The 27,469-nt window shown below is 43.8% G+C and overlaps 1 protein-coding gene across 2 annotated transcripts in view; it reads left to right on the top strand.

The window, feature by feature from the left end:
- FMN1 (formin 1) overlaps positions 1-27,469 on the top strand; it is a 360,158-nt gene that overhangs the window by 61,081 nt on the left and 271,608 nt on the right. For both annotated transcript variants that reach the window (XM_074996955.1, XM_074996956.1), the window contains exon 2: positions 15,587-15,771. In XM_074996955.1, coding sequence (XP_074853056.1) covers positions 15,587-15,771 — 185 coding nt within the window. The remainder of the gene's footprint in view (positions 1-15,586; positions 15,772-27,469) is intronic.

Genomic DNA, 27,469 nt, shown 5'->3' with positions numbered 1-27,469 from the left:
CATTTGTGCAACCATAGAAAAATACGGAAAGTTCACCTACTAAAGGGGAGATACGTTTTATTTGGAGTTGGATCTTTGTGATGGGGTGTGTAGACCATACTGGCCCATAAGAAGTTAATAGAACCATAGGAAGGCTGCTTTGGGTGCAGTTAGTAGCTGTGAGGAGCCACCAATCTGGCCCAGATAAGAAGGGCTGCAGAGCAGCTTCAGTCACTCCCTGGAGCTTGAGGAGAGAGGAGAACTGGTTGTCTTGCAGGCTGAAGGTAGCAAGCACCTTTTGATGATCGAAGTGGACAGAACAGAGCTTTAGGTAGAAGCTCAAGAAGCTAACAGTAGCTCATAGCAAGTTTTGGGATCTGTCTGCAGGTTGAGGCCCTGGGGCAGGGGCAAAGAAGGGTCTGCAGCTGTGGGAGAAATGGCCCAGCGAATGTACAGAGGAGTAGGAAGGGATACAGCAAGTGGCTGCCATCTATAGGGTCCTTAGGCTAAGTAGTAGGCATCCTTCAGTCTGCATAGACTATGGATCGCGCCCTTTAAAGTTTCAATTGAGGACTTCATTTGCAGCATCTATTGTGACTATGAAGACCCACACGAGAGTGACAGTCCTTGCTGCATCTCTTGCAGATGTAGTGGGTGTCTGGCAAGTCCTTATTGTGCTTATTGTGCGCTCGCTTCTCCTCTGCTAGCTGTCTGATCTTCATCTCGCCCTTCTGAAGGCCCTTGTGTAACCCCTGCCTCCATCTGCTGCGGTCATCTGCTAGTTCTTCCCAGTTGTCCAGCTCGATGTCTACCTCTCTGAGGTCTTTCTTGCAGACATCTTTGTAGCGCAACTGGGGGCGTCCGGGAGGTCTTTTGCCAGAGGCTAGCTCACCATACAGGATGTCTTTTTCAGAATCCTTCCATCATTCATCCTGTGGACGTGGCCAAGCCAGCGGAGTCAATGCTGCCTGAGGAGGGTGTGCATGGTTGGGATTCCAGCTTGCTAGAGGATGGCAGTGTTGGTCACTCTGTCCTTCTGTGATATTCCAAGGATGCACCTGAGGCAGCGCAAGTGGAAGACGTTCAGCCTCTTTTCCTGGCGGGCATACAGGGTCCAAGTCTCGCTGCCATAAAGGAGGGTGCTGAGGATGCAGGCTCTGTAGACTTGCATTTTGGTGTGAGTGTACAGCTTGTTATTCCACACACTCTCTTGCTGAGTCTGGACAGAGTTGTGGCTGCTTTTCCGATCCTTTTATTTAGCTCAGTGTCCAACGACAGGGTGTCAGTGATGGTGGATCCGAGGTAAACGAACTCGTGGACGACCTCTAACGTATAGTTGTCAATGCTGATTGATGGGGATTCAGCAACATCCTGACCGAGTACGTTTGTCTTCTTTAGGCTGATGGTAAGCCCAAAGTCCTTGCATGCTTTGGAGAACTGATCCAGCAGTTTTTGAAGCTGGTCTTCTGTATGAGACACTACAGCAGCATCGTCTGCGAACAGCATGTCTCTCTGATGAGGACTTCCCGCACCTTAGACTTAGCTTTCAGCCTTGCAAGGTTAAACAGTTTCCCATCAGATCTTGTGTGCAGCAAGATGCCCTCTGTTGAAGATCCAAAGGCATGCTTCAGGAGGAGTGAGAAGAAGATCCCGAACAATGTCGGAGCAAGCATGCATCCCTGTTTGACGCCACTCCTGATTCTGAAAGCATCCGATAATGCGCCGTCATATTGGATGGTTCCTCTCATGTCTTCGTGGAATGACTGGATCATCTTGAGTAACCGTGGAGGACAGCCTATCTTGTGGAGCAGTTTGAACAGACCATCCCTGCTGACCAAGTCAAAGGCCTTGGTCAGGTCGATGAAGGCTATGTAGAGTGGCTTTCTCTGCTCCCTGCACTTCTCCTGCAGCTGCCTTAGAGAGAAGACCATGTCAGCGGTAGACCTCTCTGCATGGAATCCACACTGCGATTCGGGGTACACCCTCTCAGCAATCTTCTGGAGTCTGCCAAGGATGACGCGAGCGAACAGTTTACCAGTGACGCTTAGGAGGGAGATTCCACAGTAGTTGTTGCAGTCGCTTCTGTCTCCTTTGTTCTTATACAACGTTACAATGTTAGCATCGCGCATATCATGTGGAACCTCACCCTCTTTCCAGCACAGGCACAGTAGCTCATGTAGGGGTTCCAGGAGTGTGTCCACGGCACATTTGATTACCTCTGGTGGTATACCATCCTGACCAGGGGCCTTTCCTGCTGCGATGCTGTTGATGGCTCTCTTCAGTTCATCCACAGTCGGTTCTTGATCCAGTTCGTCCATTACTCGTAGGAGCTCGACAGCGTCGAGGGCTGTGTCAACCACAACGTTCTCGCATGAGTACAGCTTGGAGTAGTGCTCAACCCAGCGCTCCATCTGTTTGGCTTTGTCAGCAATGACTTCGCCAGATTTGGATTTCAGAGGTGCCATCTTGTTCTGGGTGGGTCCTGATGCCTTCCTCATACCCTTGTACATTCCTCTGAGATTACCAAAGTCAGCACAGGTCTGGATGTTGCTGCATAGCTGGAGCCAGTGTTTGTTGGCACAGCCCCTGGCTGTCTGCTGTACTGTTCTTCTGGCCTCTCTAAGCGCTTCCTGGGTACTCTGGCTCGGTGAGCGTTTGTACTCCAGGAGTGCAGCGCGCTTCTTTTCGATGACTGGAATCATCTCATCGGAGTTAGCTTCGAACCAGTCGTTCATGTTTCTAGCTCTTCTTCCAAACACCGACAAGGCCGTGTTGTAAACTGTATCCCTCAGATGTTGCCATTTGGATGTTGCATCGGCACCCCCAGGGCCGCTGCGCAGATTTTCCTGGAGGGTCTCTCTGAACTTTTCAGCTTTCTCCGAGTTTGCCGTCTTTCTGGCGTCAATGCGGGGCCTTCCAGCAGGTTTAGAGCGGTACAGCTTCTTGGGTCTCAGCTTGAGCTTGGAGCAAACTAGCGAGTGATCTGTATCACAGTCAGCACTATGATAGCTGCGTGTCAGAAGGACATTTTTGAGGTTATTACGCCTAGTGATGACCACATCTAGTTGATGCCAGTGCTTCGAGCGTGGGTGTCTCCACGACACTCTGTGCTGTGGCTTCGTTTGGAAGAATGTGTTTTTGATGCACAGGTTGTGGTACGTGCACAGTTCAAGGAGATGCTGTCCATTGTCATTCATTTTTCCCACACCGAAGTGTCCTAAGCAGGAAGGCCATGAGGCCCAATCAGCTCCAACTCTTGCATTGAAGTCACCCAAGATGGACAGTTGTTCACGAGCAGGTATTTGCGCTACAGCAGCACTAAGCACATCATAGAACTTGTGTTTTACTTCTGGTGTGGCGTACAGGGTTGGAGCATAAGCGCTGATCAGGTGTACGGGACCGGCACAAGTTTGAAGCGTGATCCAAAGAAGTCTTTCTGATCTGCCCATGACTAAATCAACCATTTGTAGAAGGGTGTTTCTGACAGCAAAGCCAACACCATGCTCTCTGGGTTCTTCTTGGGCTTTACCCTGCCAGAAAAAGGTGTAGTCCTTTTCCTTTAGAGATCCCAAATCTGCGAGTTGCGTCTCTTGCAGTGCAGCGATATCAACTCTGAGCCTCTTCAGTTCCTCGTTGATGACAGCGGTCTTGCGGGTGTCACTGATGGCCTGAAGATCTTCAGTCAAGTCGGTCAGTGTGGTCCGCACATTCCAGCAAGCAAGCTTAAATTGTTGATGTTTCTCATTTCTTGTTGATTTTTCTTATTGGTTTGCCTGGTGCCCAAATTTCAGTCACTTGTCAGGTTCAGGAACCTTAAGCCTCACGCACCCAGCGAGTCAGGTGAACTGTGGTGGGACAGTACCCTATTGGCTGGGGGCTGCCCAGCTTGAGGCGGGTGGTGACTGTCCAGTGAGATGCAAGGATCTCTCCCACTGTCGAAGGCAACCCCTGGCGCTCGTTCTCTACACCAGTCGAGCAAGAGCTTATAACCGGTATCTGTTGCCTCCCGTGTTGATGCAACGCTGTTCAGCGATGCCGGAGTACCTGTCTGGGCGCGAGCCTGGGCACTTATTATGGAGACTCTGGGCTGCCCAGACACCAGTGTCCCCCTCTCGGCTTTACTGAGATAGTCTAAAGGAGAGGATAACCTCCACATCTGGTACCAGCTCAGCTGCAGGAGTTGCCGGGACAGTGCCAGAAGTTGACACCAAACCGCTTTCGGACTCCACTCGGGATTTTCTGTCAGGGTTTACTCCCTTAGCCTTTCTTCTTCCCAGGATAACCCACAAGGCAGTGGGGTGTGGAGAATGTGGTTAAGGATCCCGCTACTTCATACCTCTGTCACTGCGAGTCACCATAGCTCCCTGTGGAGCAATGACCTCATATCCCCAGGACCCTCCTCCCCACCTTTCACTGCCCCTCCCCCCAGCTACCATCACCATAGGACCCTCCCCAACCCACTACCCCCATCTGCTCCCATGTCCGCCCTCCTCACTGCTCTGGCCCCTCTCCCCCCAGCTGCTCTCAGTGCCCCCAGGTCCACCTTCCCCCATCGCTCTTCAGGCTCTTCTCTTCAGAGACTCCTTTTCCTGGTAGTGCTGCCTTGCAGGGCACAGGTGGAACACCATACCTGAAAAGGACAACAAACACAGGGCTCCTCCCTCGGTGAACTCCCAGAGGCAAACTCCCTTCCCTGTTAGCTGCTGCCGCTTGTTCGCTGGGAGCTCCCTTCTTACAGAGAACGCTGCTAGCTGGTCAGGCCTGGCTCAAAGCCTTGCCTCCAGTCTAATCAGCCCTTGAAGGCTCACCTGGCAGGGAACTCCCCCAATTCACACCTTGCAAACTGCTCTTCTCTGCACAGCACAAGCTCAGGCACCTAGGCAGCTGATCAAGCTGCAGACAGACAGACATTCACCCACCAGCTCACCACACAGCCCCCCAAATCCCACATTCACCCAAGCTCCTCTAGGACGCTTTGCCCAGAGGCAAACTCCCTTCCCTGTTAGCTGCTGCCCCCCGTTCGCTGCTCACCCCTTATTCGCTGGGAGCTCCCTTCTTAGAGAGAGCACTGCTAGCTTAGGTCCTTAGGCTAGACCCTGGAGTAATGGGCAGGCCTTGGTACACCTCTAGCAGTGGCCAATGGGGGAAGTGGCTGAACAAATATTGTGGAGCTCCTGGAAGAGGTAACCCAGAGCATAACTTGGCCAGAAGACTGGGTTGCTGAAGAGGACAGTGCACTCTTGGGAGTGACATGGATGCCAGAGGAAAAGTAAATGAAGCACAGCACCACCAGAATAGGGCACAATGGCAAGATGTGCTAATTGTTGTGACAGCTAGCAAGAGGCACTGTAGTGGTCGGTCACATCCGAGCACAACCTTCAAATATGTAAGACATAAGATGCCCTGAATAGGGCTGTCAGAAATGGCCACTTGTAGTCAAGTGACAATGCTCAGCATATCCAACTTGTAGCCAGTCTTCTCTGCAAGCTGAGCACTGGGGCGGCCACCCAGGAGACATTCAGGTGCCCCCCAGCTGATCACCAGAGTGCCCTCAGCACCCACAGATGGCAGCATGTGTTTCTATGGTAGTGCACATCTATACATGCCTTGTGCACATAATATTTATTCTCTCCATGGACTGAAAAAAACATAGAGGGAACCCTGCTTGTAGGATGTGGAAATGTTGGAAGTCAACATTATGGGTAAAATTCAATGCATGGAGGGAATCCTTAGAGTGGTTGCAACAGTAGCAAAGGTGCAAGATGCAGGGGTCAAACACTGACCAGAAATGAAAGCATTTAAAAATAACTGGGAAGAATTCCATGGGACAGGTGTCATTTTGAAGTGTTGGATTGGCAATGGCACCATGTGCTGTGAGAGGTGGATGTTGTGGAAAATGCATGAGGGTGCTTGTGTGTCTAATCAATTTTTTTTTAAACTGCCACATTGTAATAACAAGTGTAATAGGAAGGAGGAGATATATACGTAGAAATGGATCACAGACCACGTGATTTAAAAAAAAAAACTCACAAGGTTAAGTTGCACCTAAAATCTAAAGTATGCTGATGAAACTACAAATGTTATCTTTATTGTGAATATGCATCAGATGAAGAACAGATGTAACATACCCTTTGTGGGACAATAAACTCATCTACAACGCCTATCTAAGCTACATTTTTTGTACCTTAGTTAAGAGAATGGTACCTAACCACCTCAATGTTGTGGGCACACAACAAATTGATTTCTGTTTTATTCAATCAGCTGGAACTTTTTTCTTCCCTGGCTATGCTATTTGGGGATGCTAATTCAAAGAAGTGGTTTTGTGTTTTGTTCTGAAACTTCTGAGGATTCATAGTCATCTCATCTTGAAGTAACCTCCAGATTCATGAGCAATTGCTGAGAAAACAGTCTACCCTAATGAGCACCTCACCCTTCAAACTGACTGTTTCTTTGTTCCAGTGGAATGCAGTTCTGCAAGAAAAAAATGTTCCATGTGAGCTAAAGGACCCGTAGGTAATTTGACCCAATTATATGGAGAACTTTGAAGATGATGACCAGTACCTTTTGACTGTGACCTGGTATTCAAATGAAGGCCAATGCTGGAAGCTGAGGTTTTGGGCAACGTGATCTCAGCAGCTTCTGTCCGTGACCAGTTGGGCTAATGTGCTCTAAACCATTGGACCTTTTATAAATTGTTTCATTCTTGGAGGCAGAGCACTACAATGATCAAGCGTAGAGGTCACAACTACATAGAGTAACATAAGACTACAAGTATGGCCACACTGAGTCAGACCAAAGTCCAGCTCACCCAGTGTCCTGTCTTCCAACAGTGGCCAATGCCAAGTGATTCATCCCCTATCATCCAGCCTCTGCCAATCACAGGCTTAGGGATACCAAGAGCTTGGGACATCAGAATGGGGGTGCGGTTTCCAATTTTTGTCATCAGCTTGGCTTTCTGCTCTAGCTCTCCTCTCCCTTGCTCTCTGTCCCTCTCTCTCTCCCCAGCACCAACCCTTGAGCTGCTGTGGCCAGGGAGAGGTGGGAAGAGATGTTCTCCCCCACTGTCATGGAGCTGCTGCAACAGGGGAGAGATGTCCTCCCCCAGTCCCAATGTCATAGAGCTGCCATGGTTAGGCAGAAATGCCAGCCACAGAGTAACTGCAACAAGGGGAAAATGCTATTAACCCCACCACACCCCTAGTCTCATCCCAGAACTGCTGCAGCTGAGGGCAGGAGGGTACAGACTCTCTTTCCATGCCACTGCCACCCACTTGCTGCTGCAGGGAAAGAAATGGCTTAAGCTCTGACCACCCACCATCCAACCCTCTACCCCAGCCCTGAGCCCCCTCCTACACCCTAAACACCTCAGCCCCATCCCAGAGTCTGCACCCCCTGTCGGAGCTCTTCTTCCCCCCACCCCATCCCAATCCTGTGCTGAGGTCCTGGACTCCATATCCCCATTCCCACTCCAGAGCCTGTACCCCTAGCCAGAGCCCTTACCCCCCACATACTCCAACTGTGCCTTAGCCCCCACATACTGCAAAGCCTGCCCCTGCCTCCCCCCAGCCATACGAGTTTTGTTATGTGCAGCAATATGGTGGTGATGCACACACATGGGAAAAATTAAAGGGAACATTATTTGCAGTGTGGGGGGGATGCGGACTGTAGTGACAGGTGATGAGGGGCTTGGGGTTCTGGGCTGGGGTTCAGCCCATAGCAAGGGGTGCGGGCTCCAGCTCGAGGATGTGGTTTCTGGGGTTAGACTGGGGATGGGGAGTTTGGAGTACAAGTGGGGGCTCCAAACTGAGTAGGGAGATTGAACCATGGGATCTGAGCCATGCTTCACATGGCTCCAAGGAAGTGGCCACCAGGTCCCTGTGGCCCCTGACAACAGTGAGTTCTGTGTGCTGCCCTTGTGCCCACGGGTAGGCCATTGGAGTGTCCATTGGTTTGGGAACCACAGCCAATGGGAGCTGTTGAGCCAGCAGTCTGGGTGGGGACAGTGCCTAGCGGGCTGCTTCTGGGAGCAGTGTGGAGTCAGGGCAGATAGGGAGCTGCACCACTGACTGCAGCCACCAGGGTCCCTTGTCAGTGTTTGAAAACAAGATGTCTGGCCAACCGAAAGTCTTGCACCCTGCTTAAAGGCTCCTAAAAGGGTAAGGGATCAAAGCCTCATTAAGAAGCTATCAACGTTGTCGAGAAAGTTATGACACTCAGCACATAGCTCCCAAAGACCACACTATAGACTCATGTCACATGGCACACATGAGAGACAGAGAAACGCAGTAGAGCTTAGTTCAAACCTGATAGGGCAGGTGAGGTGGGAGGGTGTGCAGTCTTCTTGACATCCATAGGGTGAAAAAGGGCAGCTCTTGTGAACAGATGAGGAGCCTTGTACTGTTGTAAAAATGCTAAACCTAAGATCTACAGTTTTCTGAGTATTGGGAAACTTTATTCAGTGTGCATAAAGCTTTCAGTGCAAGCCATTTTGCAATTTCAGAGACTCTCTAGTATCCAGATTTCTTCCTCCATGCCCTCAGGGTTTTTCTGCACAAAATATGCCTGCACATGTAAATCAAAACATTGCCTGTCACTCTTCAGTTAAGACTATTTTCATGTTAGGTTTCTCTCTCCAATTGTTCTAGTTACAGAACTAGTCGCAAAATGTTGCAAGATACATGTATGTAATGGAAGTATTTTTTTTACTGCTCCTCTTGCTAAATAGTGTTAAACTCTATTTGCTGAAATAGGTAGTGACCAAGCTTGGAAAATCTCAGCCGATCACTGAACATTTTGAAAACTTGGAAATCACTGGCAACAGGGGTGTAGAATGGAAATGCTGATGCATTCTAAACGGTTATAAAAGATTATGACTAGAGATGCACCCTTGGAAGGCGCTAAATTGTGAGTGTGAAAATTTGGAGATATGCCCTGGAAGGATGGATTGGGAAGACTGTTTCACTGTGTGCAGCAGTTCAACAGAGAAATACTCCAATTTGTTTTGTTTTGTTCCTTTTTCATTCACTGATTTTGTTATTTAAGAAATAACAAGATCTGTTGTGACAAATTATTTTTAACTTACTCTTGTCCAACAGAGAAAAATTTTGAATATTTAATTGGGGGATGTGCACGTATTAGACAAAGTTCAGCATGATCAACCTCATACCAATGTTTGATACCTTGCAATTTACTCCATACTATTTGTACAGTATTACTGGGAGGAAAAACTAATGTTCAAAGTAGGGTGGGGTTTTTTTTGTTTTTTATTTTCTTTGTTTTTTCAGTTTTATAACACAGAGAATTAAGATATCACCACCAAATAGTTAAATTATTAATTTGAGAAGTCAAAGCCTTGAATGTGTATTAAATCACTATGTCATAGCTAATAATTTTTCTAATAAAATGAAATCTAATACAACTTGAATGCTGCTTGCAAGTGATTACATAGCTCTTAGAATTAAAGTGAGTCCACAAAATTATGCATATCATTAAAGACATTTTCAGTTTCATTAAGCTACACCACATTTATACAGCAAAACATTTCTCAGGGAGCATATTCTGTATGAACAAGATTGGGAAATGACTATGCACCTCCTAGACAAGAAAAATACCATGTTTGCAATGTACTTAAACTTCAAACAATTTGGTACCATAAGGCAAATAAAAATTCTGACATCATATTTTAGAAGTAAACTGAGCTATAATAACCTGCTTAATTCTTTCGTTAAGTATAATTGCTGTGCTTAGCGTAATTAATGGACTGACAAATACCTTCTAGCTAGTTTTCACAAAACCAAATTTATTTTTGTGGGGGGCGGGGGAAGCAGTCATGTAACATTTTAAAGACTAACAGAAGCTCACCTAATAAACTATTTTGCTAGTCTTTAAAGTGCTACTTGACTGCTTTTTGTTTTGAAACAAAAGGAAGTCTTTCTTCACACAATGCATAGTCTGTCTGTGGAACTGTTTGCCAGAGGATGTTGTGAAGGTCAAGACAATCACAAAGGTTAAAACAAAAAAGATCTACAGGTTGAAACTCTCTCATCCAGCACCCTTGGGACCTGACAGGTATTGAACAAGAGATTTTACTGGGCCGTGGGAGGTTAATATTGTCTAGGACATTAGCAATAGTTCCACTGTTTACTGAGCTCTTGGAAGACATTTAGTGGTAAATTACAGCTAAGTAACAACACAGAACACTGAGAGCCAGGACTGGTGGTCGAAAACAAACTTTATGGGGCCATGGGTAACTTGATCATACCCATGATAAGTGGTCATCCAGCTAGCTAAAGTCTTTCTGGATTATGGATGTTGCCAGATGAGAGAGTTCTGGACTAGAGAGTTTCGACCTGTAGATAAATTCATAGAGGATAGGTCCATCAATTGTTGTTAGCCTGAATGGGCAGGGTGATATCCTTAGCATGTTTTCCAGAAGCTGGGAATAGGTGATAGGAGTTGGATCATTTGATGATTACCTGTTCTGTTCATTGGCTGTGGGGACATGGCATTTGGCACTGTCAAAAGACAAGATACTGACCTAGGTGAACTTTGTTCTGACCCGGTACAGCTATTCTTATATTCTCACAACTTCCATTTTTTTTTAATACCAAATCTATACTGGTGTAATGTCTGCAACCACAAAAGGTGGATTTATTCAGCTGAATATTTTCATTTAAGTTAAAGAGGGTATTTTACTGAGTAAGGTTTACAAGAGCAGGGCATAAAGTTAATAGACAGTCATTGTTACGTTCAGTTGACTTAGAAGCCAATCCAAAGTACTTCTCTTTGAGAGGAAGTATGAGATGTTTCAGAAATAGTGATATTATTTTAGAGCTTTTCAAGATCTTATATTTGAACTGGATCAGAGCTAACATGTTGTTTGCTTTTCAATGTTCGCTTCTATGACTTTGAGCCTGGAAAGGCATCTGCATTAGTCCATGATGGGCTTCTGCATTTCAGAATCCCTCTGCAGCATCTGAGCTGAGGACACTACATTCTTCTTCCCTCTTCCACCTTTCATTGACCTGACTCTCCAGCATAGATCAGGCTTTAGTTGTACCAATATATTAACCTGTAAATGATACATTTGTTTTCAGTTCATAGCTCTCCAAAGTGTTTGAAATACAGAAAAATAGAAATGGGCCATTAAGAAGAGCTTTTTTCCTAATTTATAAGGCCAAAATACTCAGATGTAGGTACTTAAAATTAGGAAACTCTATATATTTTTATCATTTAAAAAAAGTGTCCTGGTTTTCAGAGAGATGGAACATTCACAGTTCCTAAGTTCAAATTTACTTATTAGTTAAGTGTTCATGATTTCTAAAAATAGGGACACGTACGTAAATATGGATTTAGGTACCCAGATATAGCCATTTGTGTTGTGTTCTCTCCCACTGCAGATGTTGGACAGCTGAAGATTTCACAGTTCTTAAATGTTAGGTGATGGTCATTTAGGAAAGGGGAAGTTTCTATCTCTTCTTTGAATGGTGTTTAATCTCATCTATTTAAACTGCAGCTAACTGTGAAGCTTGTGGGTTCTTTTGTGTTTTAAATTATGGATGAAAAAGCTCAGGCAGCTGCTATTCCTTAAATGATTCCTGGTTTTGAAGAGGTCTCTGTTAAAGCATATTCTTATTGATCCTCCATATTGTGGACTGTGTGCGTGGAAGGAACCAGGCATTGCACTTGCTTTTGTGACTGTAGTTAAGTCCTCAGCCTCTCAATAAAGAATTCTACTTTAAAAGTAGGAATGAAGACCATAGAGTGAGAATAAAAGTAGAAATGTTGAAAGTTTGGATTATACTTTTACCAAATTAGTTGCTCTAGAACAAATCTAAATTTAGTGGCCATCTATGAAAACTTCTGATTCCCTCACTTTAAGTGGGTTGACTTATTTGGAGCCTTTATCAGAAAAATCTGTATCTATGCACTTGAATAAGCAAATTTTGGGTGTATAAGTCCACAACCTTGCTGTAAATCTTTACCTAAAACAACATTTTAGATTTTTTCTGGCCATTATGGTAAACCATAATCCTCTGCCCTATGTGTCCATGCAGTTAGATTCTGTACATAAAATTAGCTACTGCTGAAACATAATAGACCAAATTTATGCCAGGACCAAATTTTATATCTGATTTATAAATGCATTACTTTTAAACTAACCAGAAAGTTGCATAATTTACTACACACAATACATCTGGTGACTTCAATAAAATTAAGACTGGCTTGGGACTCGAGACTAAAATTTGTGTACGCCATAGACTGAGCATTTACTGTCTTGGCAAGAAATGACATTCAAGTATATTACATTTAATTACACTAGGCTACAGCATCTTGTATAAATTTTTTCAGTGGATTACTTTGTTAGTCTTGAAAGCGCTACGTGACTGTGTGTTTGTTTTTGTTAGAATACAAATTAACATGGCTACTTCTCTGTTACAATTCAATGGATTTTTAAAAAAAAGTTAACCTTATATCTAGCCAATATACTGGTACGTGGTTGCTGTTTAATTAAACTTTACATCAATTATTTGAGTTTTCATCATACTCTGACTTAAAAGCATTTTATGTTGATGTGTATTGCTCCTATATGGCGTGCAGTTACTGAAATCTGACTTACGTAGCTCTGAAAATCAGTATATTTATTTAGGTGTGTACATATGGATTAAAGTGTTTGCTTTCATGCAACCACATTTGAAAATATTGACCTCAGTGTTTCATGTTAAGAAGTTACTTTTCAAAATAAGGGAAAAGTCAAAATTAAATTAGTATGTGTATTTACAGGTATAGTTGTACTCCATCTGCAAAGTGATGCTGTATAGCAGCAAATGGTTAACAAACTTTGTTTAGTATGCATATTTCTCTCAGCATTATCGGAAAGGGCAATGCTGTTAAGCAATGTGTGTGCACTTGGGGAAACTGAGGCACGACACAAATTTTAAATTTTTCTTGATTTTTTTTGCCCCCGAGACACCTAACCACACCCTTAGATATGCTGGTAGAGTGTCTCACTGGATTTTACCCTGCAACCCAGCGCGGTGTACACCGTGGTCGCTCACAATGGGGTTTACAGGGTTGTGGTAGGATCCCCAGAAAACTGGTGCTGAACATTGTCTGTCCTGAAAGAACAAATGAGTCCCTTTAAAGGTACAACCACAAGAGGAATTTATTAAGGGGAGAGGAATTACACACGAGGATAAACCTAAATTGACAGACTATAGGTTTTCCCTTTCCTCTACTAGTTTTTTAGCACACAGTTTGTCTATTTATGACACCAGCCCTTGAATTATGTAAAGCTGCAATGAGCAGCACCCTCAAAATGTCCCGCGACTTACAGCGAATCCCAGGAATCCCATGACGTCTTCGCTGAGTGCTCTCCTTCCTTAGCTCTGTTTCCAGGCGCTGGGCCTGCAATCGCTTCTTTCAGGAGCTAGGAAAGTATGGCTGCACAGGCGCGTTTTTACAGCGCCGCGCTAGGCCTGACAGGAAAGAGGATTAAAGAAAAGAACCAGGGGGAAAAGAACCAACTTGGGATACAAAAACCTCCTGCAACAAATTTGTGAATAAGCAAGCAAATTTGTAGTGATTTCAGAACGGCCTTAGTTCTCCCCACCGGCCACAGCAATGGTCGAGGAGGAGAAGGGCAGGACCGCTGCTGCGGTTTGTCCCTGTCACAGGTCGCACGCTCGTTAGGCGGCGTCACCTGCCGGAACAAACCCTCCGGGAAAAACCGGAGCCTTCAACATGGCTGCAATCAGGAGCTCTTCTTTGTCCCTCGATGACTATGGGCACAAAGTCCGAGTTCCTGAAGGCGTCCTCTTCGGGTCTTTGACGTCCCTCGGCGGCTAGGGTACGACGACTGACACGAAGCTTGTCACCTTCTTTTCTTCTTTCTTCTTCAGCTCTTTAGTGATTTCTGCTCAGTCCAGGTCCAGGTCCCCAAAAGGAGTGAGTCCAAGGGCCTCAGGCTCCTAACTTTATAGGGCCTGTGAGGACCTGTTTGAAGTCCATGTTGCATTTTGGTTGCCGTAGCAACCGAGGAAAGCTATATGTTACATATTTAGTAGGTATCCAAAACTAACCAACTAACTATTAGGATTTCAAACTGTAACTTATACATATTAACTGCCCCTCATAAATATTTACACCAACTGTCATTTTCTAACTGTCGTCCTTGTTTACGTCATTCTAGACAGTTCTATATGGTGTTTTTCAAAGGGGATTTTTTTACAGTAGATTTTTATAAAGTGCTTCTATGGGCCTGATAGGGAACAAAATCATGAATTAAACAACATAGATGTTAAAATGCTCAGTTCCTAAGGCTTTTGGTTAAGATGTGGGGAGAAACACACAGACACCACAGCTCATGGCCAGGGACATATCAAGCACCTCAGGTGAGGATATTTCAACAAGCATGTCTGTGGAGATTGTTGCGCCATACATGCATGTGCAGTCACACCTACTACAGTCAAGTTATGAGACAAGGCAGACTGTGTGTGTCTGTACATCACTTCAAATGTTCCCGCTTTGAAGAATTCACTCACTTGGTTAGGTTTATTGTGTTTACATTTTGAAAGATGGGAATAGGAACCATTGAGCTTGACTGAAAATCACAGTAGTGACATAAGTAAAGCTAATATTACCTTTACTAATGTACATGTGTAGGACCAAATCTGTGGCAAAATTACAGTAATTGCTTTGGCAATAGGAAGTATTAGAACTTTCTTTTGTATGTTGGATTATGCATATTTTGCCTTGTTCCATGGAACATATCACTGTGTATTTAGAACAGGTTATTTATACTGTTTAAGACATTTTGACTTTTTAAGGACTACTGTGAGTTGGTATAATATAGGCAAAGGCAACAGTGTCTAAAGTGCCTGGGCGTTTGCATGGGGTGGGGATCCCTAATCACGCTCAATGTAATTTGCTTAGCTCACTTCTAAGTATCATGGTTACCTCTGGTCAGAATGTGCAGTAAATCCTCAGGAGTTAGGGCAAGGAAAAAGGTTCTGGCCGGTGAGCAGTGAACTCGTGTCATCCACAATGGGGAGACATCAGGAGGAAGTCAATTTTTACCTGGATTCAAAGAGGCTGACACAATTTCTGGCCCGGGGCAAGGAATGGGTGGGTGGGGCAGCTCTGTGCTTCTGGAAAGGGCAGGACCTCAGGCACAAGGGGTGGGATTGGAGGAAGCATGCCATCCCCCTGCCTCTTTTCAGTGCTGCCTGGAGCGCACCACACACTGCTCCAGGGCAGTTTAAAGGGCCTGAGGCACCAGCCGCCACCACTGTTGCAGTAGTAACAGCAGTTACCAGGAGCTCTGGGCCCTTGTGAATCCACAGGCTCCAGAGCAGATGATCCTTCCCCTTCCTCTCCCTCTCCCTGCTGACTTATTTGGTGAGCCTGTCTGGAACAGTCCCAATGAAGGTAGGTAAAACACAATTACAGATACAGCATTTGTGAGAAAATGTAATGTAGATTTTCATTTCTGCTATTTATCAAATAATAAAAAGAAATATCTGTGTTTGCATTGTACTGATTTAGGAAGAGTGTAGAGTTCTTGTTGATGTGGATAATTCTGTTCTTTTTTGTTAAAATCTTGTAGATATTCCAGCAGAGACTGCTTTGAAGGATGACTTTACTGAACAACCAACTAATAGAGATGTCACAAACAGGGATGAAGATGTCTGGGGTTTGGGTTGCAGGTTGGAACAATCTGAGCCATTTGCAGATTGTATTGAGGGAGAAAGAGTCGACAGAAATAAATTGCACGTGAACCTGGACCTGAATGTGAGTAATTCTCTGAAAGACTTTGTAGGTGCTCTCTAGGTTTTGACCAACAGGCACTTAGTGAATCTATTAGTTTTGTGTTACAAATAGGGGGTTCCAAATTCTCTGGAACAAATTGTTTATGTTAAACGGGATTATTGACTTCCAGTGAGCTCCAAGTCCATCAGATTTCCAGGAAATGGAAATAGTTGCATCAAAGGGAAGACAGGGAGTGGGAGAGAGCCAGCATATTTGTGAGGTTGAAACAGCTAACAAAATTATGGTAACATGTCGTTAAAGCTTTAATGGCTATTCATTACTTGATACAGTATGTGGTAATGCTGGAAATAAAACTATGTGTAACAGTGACATCTATTGGTAGAGATACTGGAACTGATTTAGAATAAATCAGACTATTATGTCATTGAATTTGAGCTCATCTGGTAGTTTATCTTTGAGCTACAGTGAAACCCCTATTTACACAATTTCAACCTTTGCATTACTTGGGTTCATGTGATTCAAAATCGTGAGTGGTGGGGAGCTGGCAACCACGCAGCAGCCTGCCTTCCAGCTCCCCTCTGCTCTTGGATCCCTGCTGCTTGCGGGAGCTGGGAAGCTGACCAGCGCTGCTGTATTGGTCATTTTTCTGGCTCCCAGGAGTGTTGGGAGTGTTAATCAGACTTCAGGTTAGCTATGTGCTGAATCCTGAAGGGAAAAAAATAAAAACATTCATGGACTTTAATGCTCCTGTTGTGTGGGTGTTGTTTTTTTCCCCTCTTAAATGAAAGAAAAATATTAATAGCTAGTGTTTTCACAAGTAAACACTTCTTGAATACACTAACATGTACAGAAATAGGTTTTTTAAAAGCCTTAAAAATATAACAGAAAACCAATTGATATTGCAGATGGGAAGTAGTTGCAAGTGAAGGGCAGTTAAAATGAAATAGATAAATGGGTTGCAATGAGGGCAAAAAAACCCAAGATAGTTTACGTAGAGTGAGATTAGTTAAGGGGACAAAGACTTAAAAATAGGAAAACATGAAGGTTGAACTACTGCAAATTCATCTTAGTTCTCTGGTGTAGGCACCAAGTCCTAGAGCTTTGTGAATTTAATATACCTTTTGTTCATTTTATGCTTGCCTGTGTTTACATTTTTGCTATAATAGAGACACATATGCTCTTCCTTAAAAATCATTCCCTTTGAGCTATCAGTGTTTCTGTGGTGAGACTCTTGCTTAACCTATATATCCATTTAATTGATAAATTGTCATTTTCAGAGTGTAAATTATGTCTTCCTTAATTCTCTTGTCTGTAGAAAACTCCTGTATACTGATTGTGATTTAAAAAAACGAAAACCTAGGGGCTAAAAGAGCCGTTATCTCAATCCATACTAAGATTTTTGGAGTAGGCCTACAAAAATATATTACACCCCCAAACCAAAAATTACTGGTTTGTGTCCACTCGGTTCATAAAGTACAAAAGTTCTCAAAGGAATTTGAGAAGTGTCAGAGTTGTAATTTTTGCCTGCTGAAAACAGCTGCTTCAGCGTTTATTGAGGGAGCCTAATGGTGAATTTGCAAGTGCTTGTGCTGGGGTTTTTATGTAGTTGACCAAATGTAAACAGAAGGTATTTTCAATTAATAGAATAAGCCACAGGTCTAAGATTTCTCTTTCCTCTATCTGCTGTTGTGCATTCTAGGGAATTTGGGGTTATTTTTCCCCCCCCTTGACTCTGTATCAGGCCACAATAACCAGCAGTATTCATATAATTTAGCATTTAAACCAGTCTATCCAGAGACTGTTTACAATAAGAAATAAAATAGACTAAAGCAACATGAACAAATTTTATTACTTTACCAACCTAGAAATTCTCTTCTCTTGTTCCCTACTTCCATTTTTTCTTCTTTCCTTTCATATCTGACCCCTGCAATGTACCTCTTTGCCATTTTTTCAAATTTATCTGATCATTGATTTTTGAGGAGCAGGAGCATCTTTACGTTAACTCTCTCATGCTCACTCTCATATTAATTGGCAGTTTCTATGCTATCATATCCTTCTTGATTCCCTTTGCCTTTGGATTCAATGGCTGCTCCCTTTAGGCTGGTAGAGGGACCTTCAGACGGTGGGCTAGAATGTTGTTATGTATAGGCAGCTGTTTGGTGATCCTAGCAGCATCAGCACTTACATAGCTACAAATTAATCTCTGGGATCCAATATAGTTGAGACCTCCACCTGGTGATTGACCAGCTCTGAGTGGCCGCATAAGGACCTGGAAAGAAAATAACGTCTAATTTATTTGTAGGGAAAATACTTGACAATTTCTTCAGCTCTATTTATTTATAATGTCAAGTTCTTTTTTAATCTAATATAAAAACTGAGGTTACTTTGATGCTTACCAATGTCCAAAAATTGCTGCATTTTCTAAAAATACAAAGTTCAAAATCAGTTCAAAGACGGATTTACAACATGTTATTCCAGTGCTATTTTAGTTGTCTTCTGTTGCACTAGAAAAAGCTGCAAAAATAAAGATTAGCTTTCACTAATACTTCTGTTAACAAGTGGATCTGAAGTGTCATTATCCCATTTCCCACACTCCTATATTCCTATGTCCCTGGCACTGTGGCAACCTTGAAATGTGTTTCCAGCTCTGTCATGGATACACTTGGAATCATATGCTGTGTGGATCCCAGGTTGTGATCTCAGTCTCTCTCTCTCTCACTGTTTTTGTTTTTAAGCCATGTCTCTTTTTGAACCATTTCATTTATATCTGTTAAGGCACACATATGAACATAATGAGTGGCTAATGGCTGAATAAAAGACTCAGCAAGAGGCTATTTTGGTCCTCCCAATTAAGCTGAAATTGGCACCTGTGTAACATCTTTGACTTTGATGCCTGCCCTGTAAGAATACGACACAAGAGTGAGTAGTGTGGCTGGTAGCAATTTCAGGGTGTGGTTACCTTTATACAGGATTAACAAACTTTTTACATCGAGCCCCACTTTTCATCACTGCAGGTAGCAGACACCCACCCACACCCAAAACCTGTCTAATTTAATCCAAACTGAAGGAAATTTGTTATGTTCACATGAAAAAAAAATCTTTCAGCACATGTAAAAAAATAAAATACGTAGAATGTAAAAGCTTTTTTAATAGGTATTTAAATATATATAAAAACATTAACATATTCCAACACTTTTAGTGAGCCTGAGACCCAGAAGCTGATTGCGCTGTCCCACTTGTGAAATTTCATGTCCTGCCAAGGGAGCCTGCACCCCACCTTGCACACTCCTGCCTTTGTAGTTCCTAATCATCTTCATAGGAATGGTGCACTCTGTCTAGATCTTATAAGCAGTCGCTCTCTGTATAGTGTGACTGCTTTATACCTTTTGTTAAATCTCAAACAGTTGGGATTTGAGCCAAGTTTCTAACTTCTGTTTGGCGATATGTTACTAAAATCACCAACCTGTAGATGTTTAATGACCTATGTGGTTTTCAGTTTAATGATCTAAACAGTACATGTAAAGTAAGCATTATTGTACTTACTTGTGAAGTAGCCCAGTGATGTGAATTTCAGAAGACCTACTAGCCATGTTCTCATCCAATTGCTGTGAGGGCAGTTTTTCTTTTAGGGACCCCAGATTCCTTCATAACTTTATGTACCATTGTAGTGAAGGCTGTGTAAGCACCACATTAACTCCTTCTGAAAGCTGTGTTGTAAAGAGACTTGATGTATTTAGAAATTACAGGTAATCTAGGATAACATCCATCACTGGGTAAGTGTAAATTTCTTAAAAACAGGCATTTATAAAACCAGAACGATTAAAGTTAAGCTTAAAATTAAAACAAATGTAAGCATTATGTGACAGACCACTGCCTGGGGTCTACAGGATCCTGCAAGAGGGCTGGTATACTGGCTGGTGAGGGAATGCCTTTTTGTTTCCCAATTAAGGCAGACAGCTGGGGGCTTCATTAACTAGTAGCCACAGTCAGCAGTCATTGGCTAGCTGAGGCCCTGCACTCCCTATAAAAGGTTCCCCCTAGCTGCTTGCAGGGGGAAGAAGGTTTTGGAAGGCACACGCAAGAGCAAGAAGTAACACAGGGAAGCGGTGGGCGAAGTGGCCCAGGGGTAGGTTGCTACATTGGGCAGGGGAGAAGGCCCTGAACTTGTAGGGACCCTGGGCCAGAGTCCAGGGTAGAGGGCAGGTCTGGAACCCACCCCCCCTTCCCCAGAGGGGTACTGCATTGGAACAGGCGCGGGACTGGCCCTGTCCTCCCCATTTGGGACTTGCCTGTGATAAGGATGGCTCGCTAAGCGGAGACTTCTGCCTTGGGAAAGTACCGAGCAGATATGGGGTTCTCCACGAGTCTCTGAGGCACACCAAAGAAACCACCAGGAAGCGCAGGAACCCACAGGGCTTGACAAGGGACGTTGTCACAATAGTAAGACATGGAAATGCTCAGAAAAGGCACCTTAGTTCTGCCCCGTAGTGATATCTAGGGAGCAAAACAGCAAGGAGTCCTGTGGCAGCTTATAGACTAACAGATATTTTGGAACATAAGATTTCATGGGCAAAGACAAAGTGGGTCTTGCCCACGAAAGCTTACGCTCCAAAATATCTTTTAGTCTATAAGGTGCCACAGGACCTCTCATAATCTTTGCAGATACAGACTAACACAGCTATCCCTCTGATATCTAGGGAGCAGTCAGAGAGGGAGCAAAAGTCTTTAAAATGTAATGTATCCTGCGGCTATGAACACGACAATCCTTCATCATAAACATATGGTTATGGCATGGTAACACTATTTGTATGTTAGTACCCTTATTTTTTCCAGTTGATGACTAAGGCAGAAAATGAATAGGTCTGTGTGTGCTGTTTTGCTATATCCATTTATCATTTTTAGTTTTGAGTGTTGGATTACTTGAGTCTACCAAACATGTGCATTCTATCTGTCTGGATAATTGATGTGGTAGGCTACAGTCATCTCCACAAGCCTTGGTGTTTTTTGTCAGTAAGCTATATTGTGGAGCTTCAACCTTTTGTTGAATCTGACTACCAAGATCTTTTCTGAGCAGGGGAGAACACAAAACCAAAATGATTCTTTTTTATTTTGGTGGTCAACAAATCAAATAGCCATTCCAATGAATTGGTATGAAAGTAAGTCTTCTCTAATGATGATTTGCCATCCGTAGAATGGGGTGAGTGAGCTCTATGTAATTATTTGCAAGAGAAGATGCAAACGCTTCTCCTTCCAAATCTCTATGCATTGGAGTAACACTGAAATTCTTCTTTAACTTTCCATATAGTGTTACCAAACTCTGACACGAAGCCTCTGGGGGTTCCATGCCAGTCCCAAGCCTGGATATAAGAGGAGGGTTGGTCAAATGAGTGATGATGAGCTGACTGCAAAACAATAATACAAATGAAATCTGATGCCAGTACAACTAAATGATAAAAGATGCCAGCTCAGATGTTGCCTGGATAAATAAGGTGCGCAACACCAATCGAGTGATCGGGGTTGTGTTGATAAAATGGCTGCTGAAAGAAAATTACAATTAACATATACTATCAGTTGAAACATGGAAGGTCCAAACACTGGGCAGCTGGAAAATTAGAGCTGTTTCAGAAGGAGATGGAGAGATATCGATGCAATGTATTTGGACTGGTGGCGATGCATTGGACAGCATTGGGAGAGGTGTGCAGTTGCAAAGTCATTTGGTTAGGGAACGAAATGAGGCAGGAGACGGATTTCTTATCAGCAAAAGAGCTAGAGGAGCATTGTTGGGCTACAAACTGGTGAGTGCAAGAATGACAGGAGCAAGATTTGAAGCAAAACTGTTCAAAATCCTCGTCATTCAGGTGTACGCACCTATATCGGATAGTGCAGAGGAAGAGATTGAGCTATTCTATAGAGACTCGACAAACATGCTGGAGGAGATACTGAAAAGATATGTGTTGATTGTCAGAGGAGATTAGAACGTGAAGTTTGGAACAGATAACAAAGGTTAGGCGAGAGAAGGTTTGAATATGGAGAATAAAATGAATGATGCAAGAAACTACTAGAGTTTGCTACTGAGCATGAGATGGTGATCTGCAACATGAGATTCCAACAAAAGGACTTTAGGAAGTGGACATAGGAATTGAATGACAGGAAGTCCAAGAACATAATAGATATGATTTTGATAAGAAGAAAATGGGTAACATCAGTACGGCAGTGCCAAACATTCCAAGGAGTGGGTATAGACTCAGACCACGGTCTAGTGATTGCAAACATGAAGATTAAACTCAAGAGAAAGTGTAAGACACAGTTTAAAAAAAGAAGAAATGTGGTGAGACTAGGTGAGGAAGAAATAGGGAATGGAGAAGATTAGGAATGTTTTCACGGAGAAACACCTTGGTAAGAGAGTTGAAGGGATAGTCACAGTGACAGAAGAGGCAATTGACCAGACTGTTCCAGAAGAAGAGAAGATCAGTAAGAAAGGGATTACACAGGAGACCCTGGAGTTGGTCCAAAAGAAGAGAGCACTGAAGATCAGAAGGGATGTTTCCGAGAGGGTGGAACATCAATATAGGGTGAAATACTATGGGGTAAGGAAAGCAGCCAGAAAAGATAAGGTGAAATGGTTAGAGGAGCAGTGTGAACATATGTAGAGTTATTACAGCACATGTAAGACCAGGGAGGCATATGAGATGATCAGGAATATTAATAGGAAGTGGCAGCTGCAGCTGATGGTGATCAAAGATGAGAATGAAGAGGCGTGCATGAACAAGGAGAAGATTGTGCAGCGATGGATGAGATATTGCACTGATCTATACAAAGTACAGTAGGACCCGAGTGTCTCAGAGGGACTGACTGAAGAACTGAAAGAGAGATCTCCACCAAGCATCAAGAGCGATATTTCAGAGGAGGAAGTAGAAAAAGCAGTGAAATGACTAAACAACAACAAGAGCCCTGGAAGTAAGATCACTAGAGAGATGATTAAGTATGGCACAGAAAGTATGATTCAGGAAATACACCGACTATGTAATATAGCAGGGAAAGAAGGGAAGTCACCGAAGGAATGGACAAGATCCATGCTAGTGACAATACACAAGAAAGGAAGTGCATTGGAGTGCAAGAACTACAGAACGATTGCCCTAACAAAGTCATCTAGGCAAGGTGCTGATGATCAAACTGATGTAGAGACTAAGATGGCAGATAGAACATCTAACAGACAAGGAAGCAGGGTTCAGGAAAAATAGAAGTACCATACAGCAGATATTGGCACTAAGAGTGGTAGCAGAGAAAGGTCAACAAAAGAACATCTACACTTGCTTTGTTGATTTTTCAGAAAGCATTTGACAGTATAGATCAGAAAGTAACTTGAGTGGTGTTGGAGTCGTACGAAGTGGATAGCAGACTGATACAGTTTTTGAAGGATATCAATGACAATGCAGAGGCAGCGGTGAGAATGTGCGGAAAGTTGGGAAGTTTGGTTTAGAACGAGTAGAGGTACAAGAGAAGGGCATCCAATATTGCTGAGTATCTTCATCACGCATCTGGAGAGAGCGATGGACAAGATCAAGGAAGAGATAGAAGGGATATCTGTGCATGGGATAAGAATTAACAACTTGAGGTTTGTGGATGATAGAGTTATCATTGAGGAAGATGAGGAGAAGCTAGTGAAAATGGTGCAGGTGCTAAACAAGGAAGGGAAGTGTTATAGACTGATTATGAACATTTATAAAACAAAAACAATGGTATTTGCACATAAGGAAATAAGAAGGAAGGTCAGTGTAGATGGGATCGAACTAGAGAACATAGGGAAGTTCACGTATTGGGGAGCAACATAATGTATGACCTGAAACATAGGAAGGAAATAGTGGCTAGAATAGCAAAAGCCAAAGCAAGTTTGAAGGCAATGGATAAGATCTGGAAAAGTAAAGTGATTAGCTTAGGAACGAAGCTGAACATCTTGAAAATGTGCTTATTCAGCAGCATGTTGTACAAATATGAGACATGGGTGCTAACGAAAGATTCGAAGAGAAGAATAGTGGCTTTCAAGAGGAGTTATTACAGAAACATCTTGAGAATAGGATGGATGCAGAAAAGTCACCAATGAGGAATTACATAGGAAGATAAGAGCCGAAAGAGAACCTACTGCAGAAAGCTATACAATGCAAGTTACAGCTATTTGGGCATATCTGCAGAATGAACAATAAATGTAAAATCAAGACCCTGGTATTTGGCATAATGGATTGTTTGAATAGGAGAGGCAGACCCCACAGAGCATGAGTAGATGATATAGTAGATTGGTGCACAGCTAGTCTACAGAAAATAAGCCACTCTGCACTGGACAGGGAAAGAGGAAGCAAATAGTGAGGGATGTCGTGGACGCCAACAGGTGCTGAGCCCATAGTTGGTGATGGTGATGATGATGATGATAGTGTTACCGTATAAAACATGCAGTCCTGTATCACCTTAAAGACCAACACATTTATCTATTAGATAATGAACTTTCGTGGGTAAGATCCACATGCTTGTAGACTAGCCTGTGTGTTCATATCCATTTCATTTGTTTCTGGTTCTGGTAACACAAAGGATATGGGAATGTCAACTGAACTGTTGCTGACAGAGTGACAGAGAGACAGTCTTGTTAGTCTGTATTCTATCAAAACAAAAAAGCAGTCATGTAGCACTTTAAAGACTAACAAAATAATTTATTAGGTGATGAACTTTTGTGGGACAGACCCACTTCTTCAGATCAGGAGAGTTGCAGGCATTGTGTTCAAGTCCCCAGTTTATATCCCTGAAGGGAAGGGTTCTTTTCCTTTATTTATTTTTTTTGTTGGGTGTTTTCTTCAGTGAAGCTTTTTAGCCTGTCTCCAGGGAAGGGATTATGCATCTCAAGAATTCTGTCCCCCGAGAAGGTTGTGGGTGTGTCAGTTCCACCTGTGATTTAAATGTAGGTCATCAAGGGTGTGAATTATTACATGTACTTTCAGTTGTCATGAATGTTTGTTCTGTGGTACAATTAGTATGTTGACTTCTCCTGGTTCTGAAAGTTGCTACTACCGATTTTGGGAGGTTTTTTTTGAAGCAGAGAGCCAAAGAGAGGCCAGGGTATGCCAGTGGGAAGTTTATGAATTGCCACAGCCTTATGCTCTTTGAGAAATTATAGCTATTTATAGCAGGGATGGGTAACCTAGGCTATTGAGTGGGCTGCATGAATTGCCCTCATTCATCTCAGTGGGCTGTGGAATTGTTTTAACGGAGGTGGTTTCCCAGGATAGGGTACTGTTGTTGATTGTGCTAGTGCACCTAAACTTCACAAGGTGTGCCAATTGAACTGTAACAGTGCTTTGATTGCAGAGGGAGCTCCTGGCTCCCATAGTCAGTGTTATGTGCAGCTAGCACACACCTCCCTTCAAGTGCCTTTGCTTTGTGTTTGTCACTTTAGTCATACTGGTAGGAAAAAAGTTACACAGATGGAAAGCCGCAGAATCTGGCAACCCGGCACATGTGGTACGGTCAACAAAACATCTCATGTGCCACACACAGAACCCCAATGGGTCGGGTGCAGCCTGTGGGCCACAGGTTGCCCACCACTGATTTATAGAATAGTGTGGAGAAACTTGTACCCTTTAGGTCCAGGCTCAGCAGTGAGTTCTGCTAAGAGGATGTTTTTGCATAAGACTGAGACCTACACTGTTAAATCTCCTGTATGTCAACCAAGCAGCCTAGCCCCATTCATTTCTTACTTCATGATAACATTTGTTTTTTAAAATACATTAGCTATGTTTTACTCTGAAATACTGACCCAATAGATAATTATGAGTGCTTGTTATATGGCCAGTGAGGTCCCCTTGTTTGAGGTGACTGACAGTTTTGAAACCCAAATGGGTTGTGGAAGGTTCTGTGTGAGGCCAGGGATGGGTAAACTGAGTTGCCTATAGGTTATGTGGAGTGCTTAAATTCCTTGGAGAAGACATGGGTCTTGGGATATTTCTTTCTGAGTGGTGTATACAGAGATAGGCTCCTTCTCTCAGGCTAAAGTCCTGAAGGCTTTGTGACAGGAAGTTTGTTTTTTGATTTTTGTTTTTTTTTCTTGATAACGTGCTTCCAGAAGTGAAAAAAGAGCAAAGCCTTAAACCAGCGGTGTTTGCTAGGTACCTGCCTCTTGAAGAGTAGCTGCTTCTGAGGGGATAACATTTGGCTCATCACAGGTTACCTCCACTTCAGCAGTACACCTCTGCTATCCACCCTCTTCTTTCACTACTCAAATTCCAATTGATGTATACAAAATTTTTATTGTATAAGTCTATGATTTATTTGGAGCATGTATAAAGAATAGGTCAAGAAAAAAACCTACTTAGCCTTCACTGCAAATGAGTACTGTCTCTGCTACGGGGCTAAGTGCAGCTTGGTTAGCACCAGCTCTCCCTGATTGCATCCTTGCAGGTGACAAGCTTGTCCACCTTCACCTTTCTCAGGGTAGAATCCTGATTCTCCCACACTGAGGCTGTCCCTTGGGTTCCTGTGCCCTACTATTAGCTGTGATTACTTTAGCAGACCCAAGTTATGGTCAGTACCTGCAGTTCTGCTGTTTCCAATGGTGTGGAGTGACTTGGCAGCTTTCTTAAATAAAGCAATATGTTGTTTTGCAAAGCATTTCAGAGGAAAAGATCTTAAAACTATAACGCTGCATACTGTTCATCCTGTACTCCCTCAGACTTCCCCGCCGCTGGAAGCTTTGGTGGGCCTTCACTCCTTCAGATACTCTCACAAGGTTTGCCTCTTTGTCCGTGTCTGTTTCTGCAGAAACTGCCACTTGCTCAGCTCTGCCTCCCCTCTCTCCAGAGAATGTTTTTAACTGTGTAGTTTCCTTTTGATCCTCAGACTGGAGCCTGAAAATAACATCTCCAAAGCTAAAGGTTCAGCCATTGTTTTGTATTCACCCCCAAGTGATCCTTGGGTGGCTACTGTGTTGCCTTCCTGCTTGTTTCTCCATCAGTCTGCTATTACACTAAACCAGTGGCTCTCAAACTGTGGGACATGATCAGTGTTCCCACTAATTTTTTAGGTCTATATGTGGAATGAATTTTTTTGTCCACTGGCCTGGAGGTAATGTGCCACCCGTCATCTCCATATTGGTGCGCCCAACAAAATCCATTTTGCCTATGGATGATCTTTGGTGGGGTTGGGGCTTACAGATCTGGAGTGTGGGAGGGGCTCAGAGTTGGGGGGATGAGGTGTGTGGGGTGTGGGAGGGTGTTCCAGTCTGAGTCCAAGGGGTTTCAAGCGTGGGAGGGAGGCTCAGGGCAGGAGGTTGGGATGATGGAGTGGGGTCTGGGCAGGAATTAGGGCACAGGAGAAGGCTCAGCGCTGGAGGGTGGGGACTAGGAGGCAGCAAGGGTGGTGGCAGAGGTTGAGTCTGGGACAGAGGATTGGGGTGTGGGGTGCTTACCTTGGGCAGCTCCTGTTTTGGTGTCTGGAGAAACAGGTAGCTCTGTGTTGCCAGAGCTCACTTGCAGTTACTGCCCCCACAGCTCCAGTTAGCCATGATTCCTGGCCAATGGGAATTACAGGGACAGACCTTCTCAGGCTCTCAGTAACACAGCTTCAGCTGAGTGGGGGGAGGAGGACTGGCAGTACGCCAAGAGCTTCCTCTTTCCCCTGCCAGGAAGACCTGGCCCAGAACACAGAGGCTTGGCAGGTTGCAGCCCAGGGTTCAGGACTC

The sequence above is a fragment of the Carettochelys insculpta genome, chromosome 6, assembly GCF_033958435.1.
Source record: "Carettochelys insculpta isolate YL-2023 chromosome 6, ASM3395843v1, whole genome shotgun sequence".
Lineage (NCBI taxonomy): Eukaryota > Metazoa > Chordata > Testudines > Carettochelyidae > Carettochelys > Carettochelys insculpta.
The sequence above is the reverse complement of the archived record's forward strand: the minus strand, read 5'-3'. Positions and strand labels throughout refer to the sequence as shown.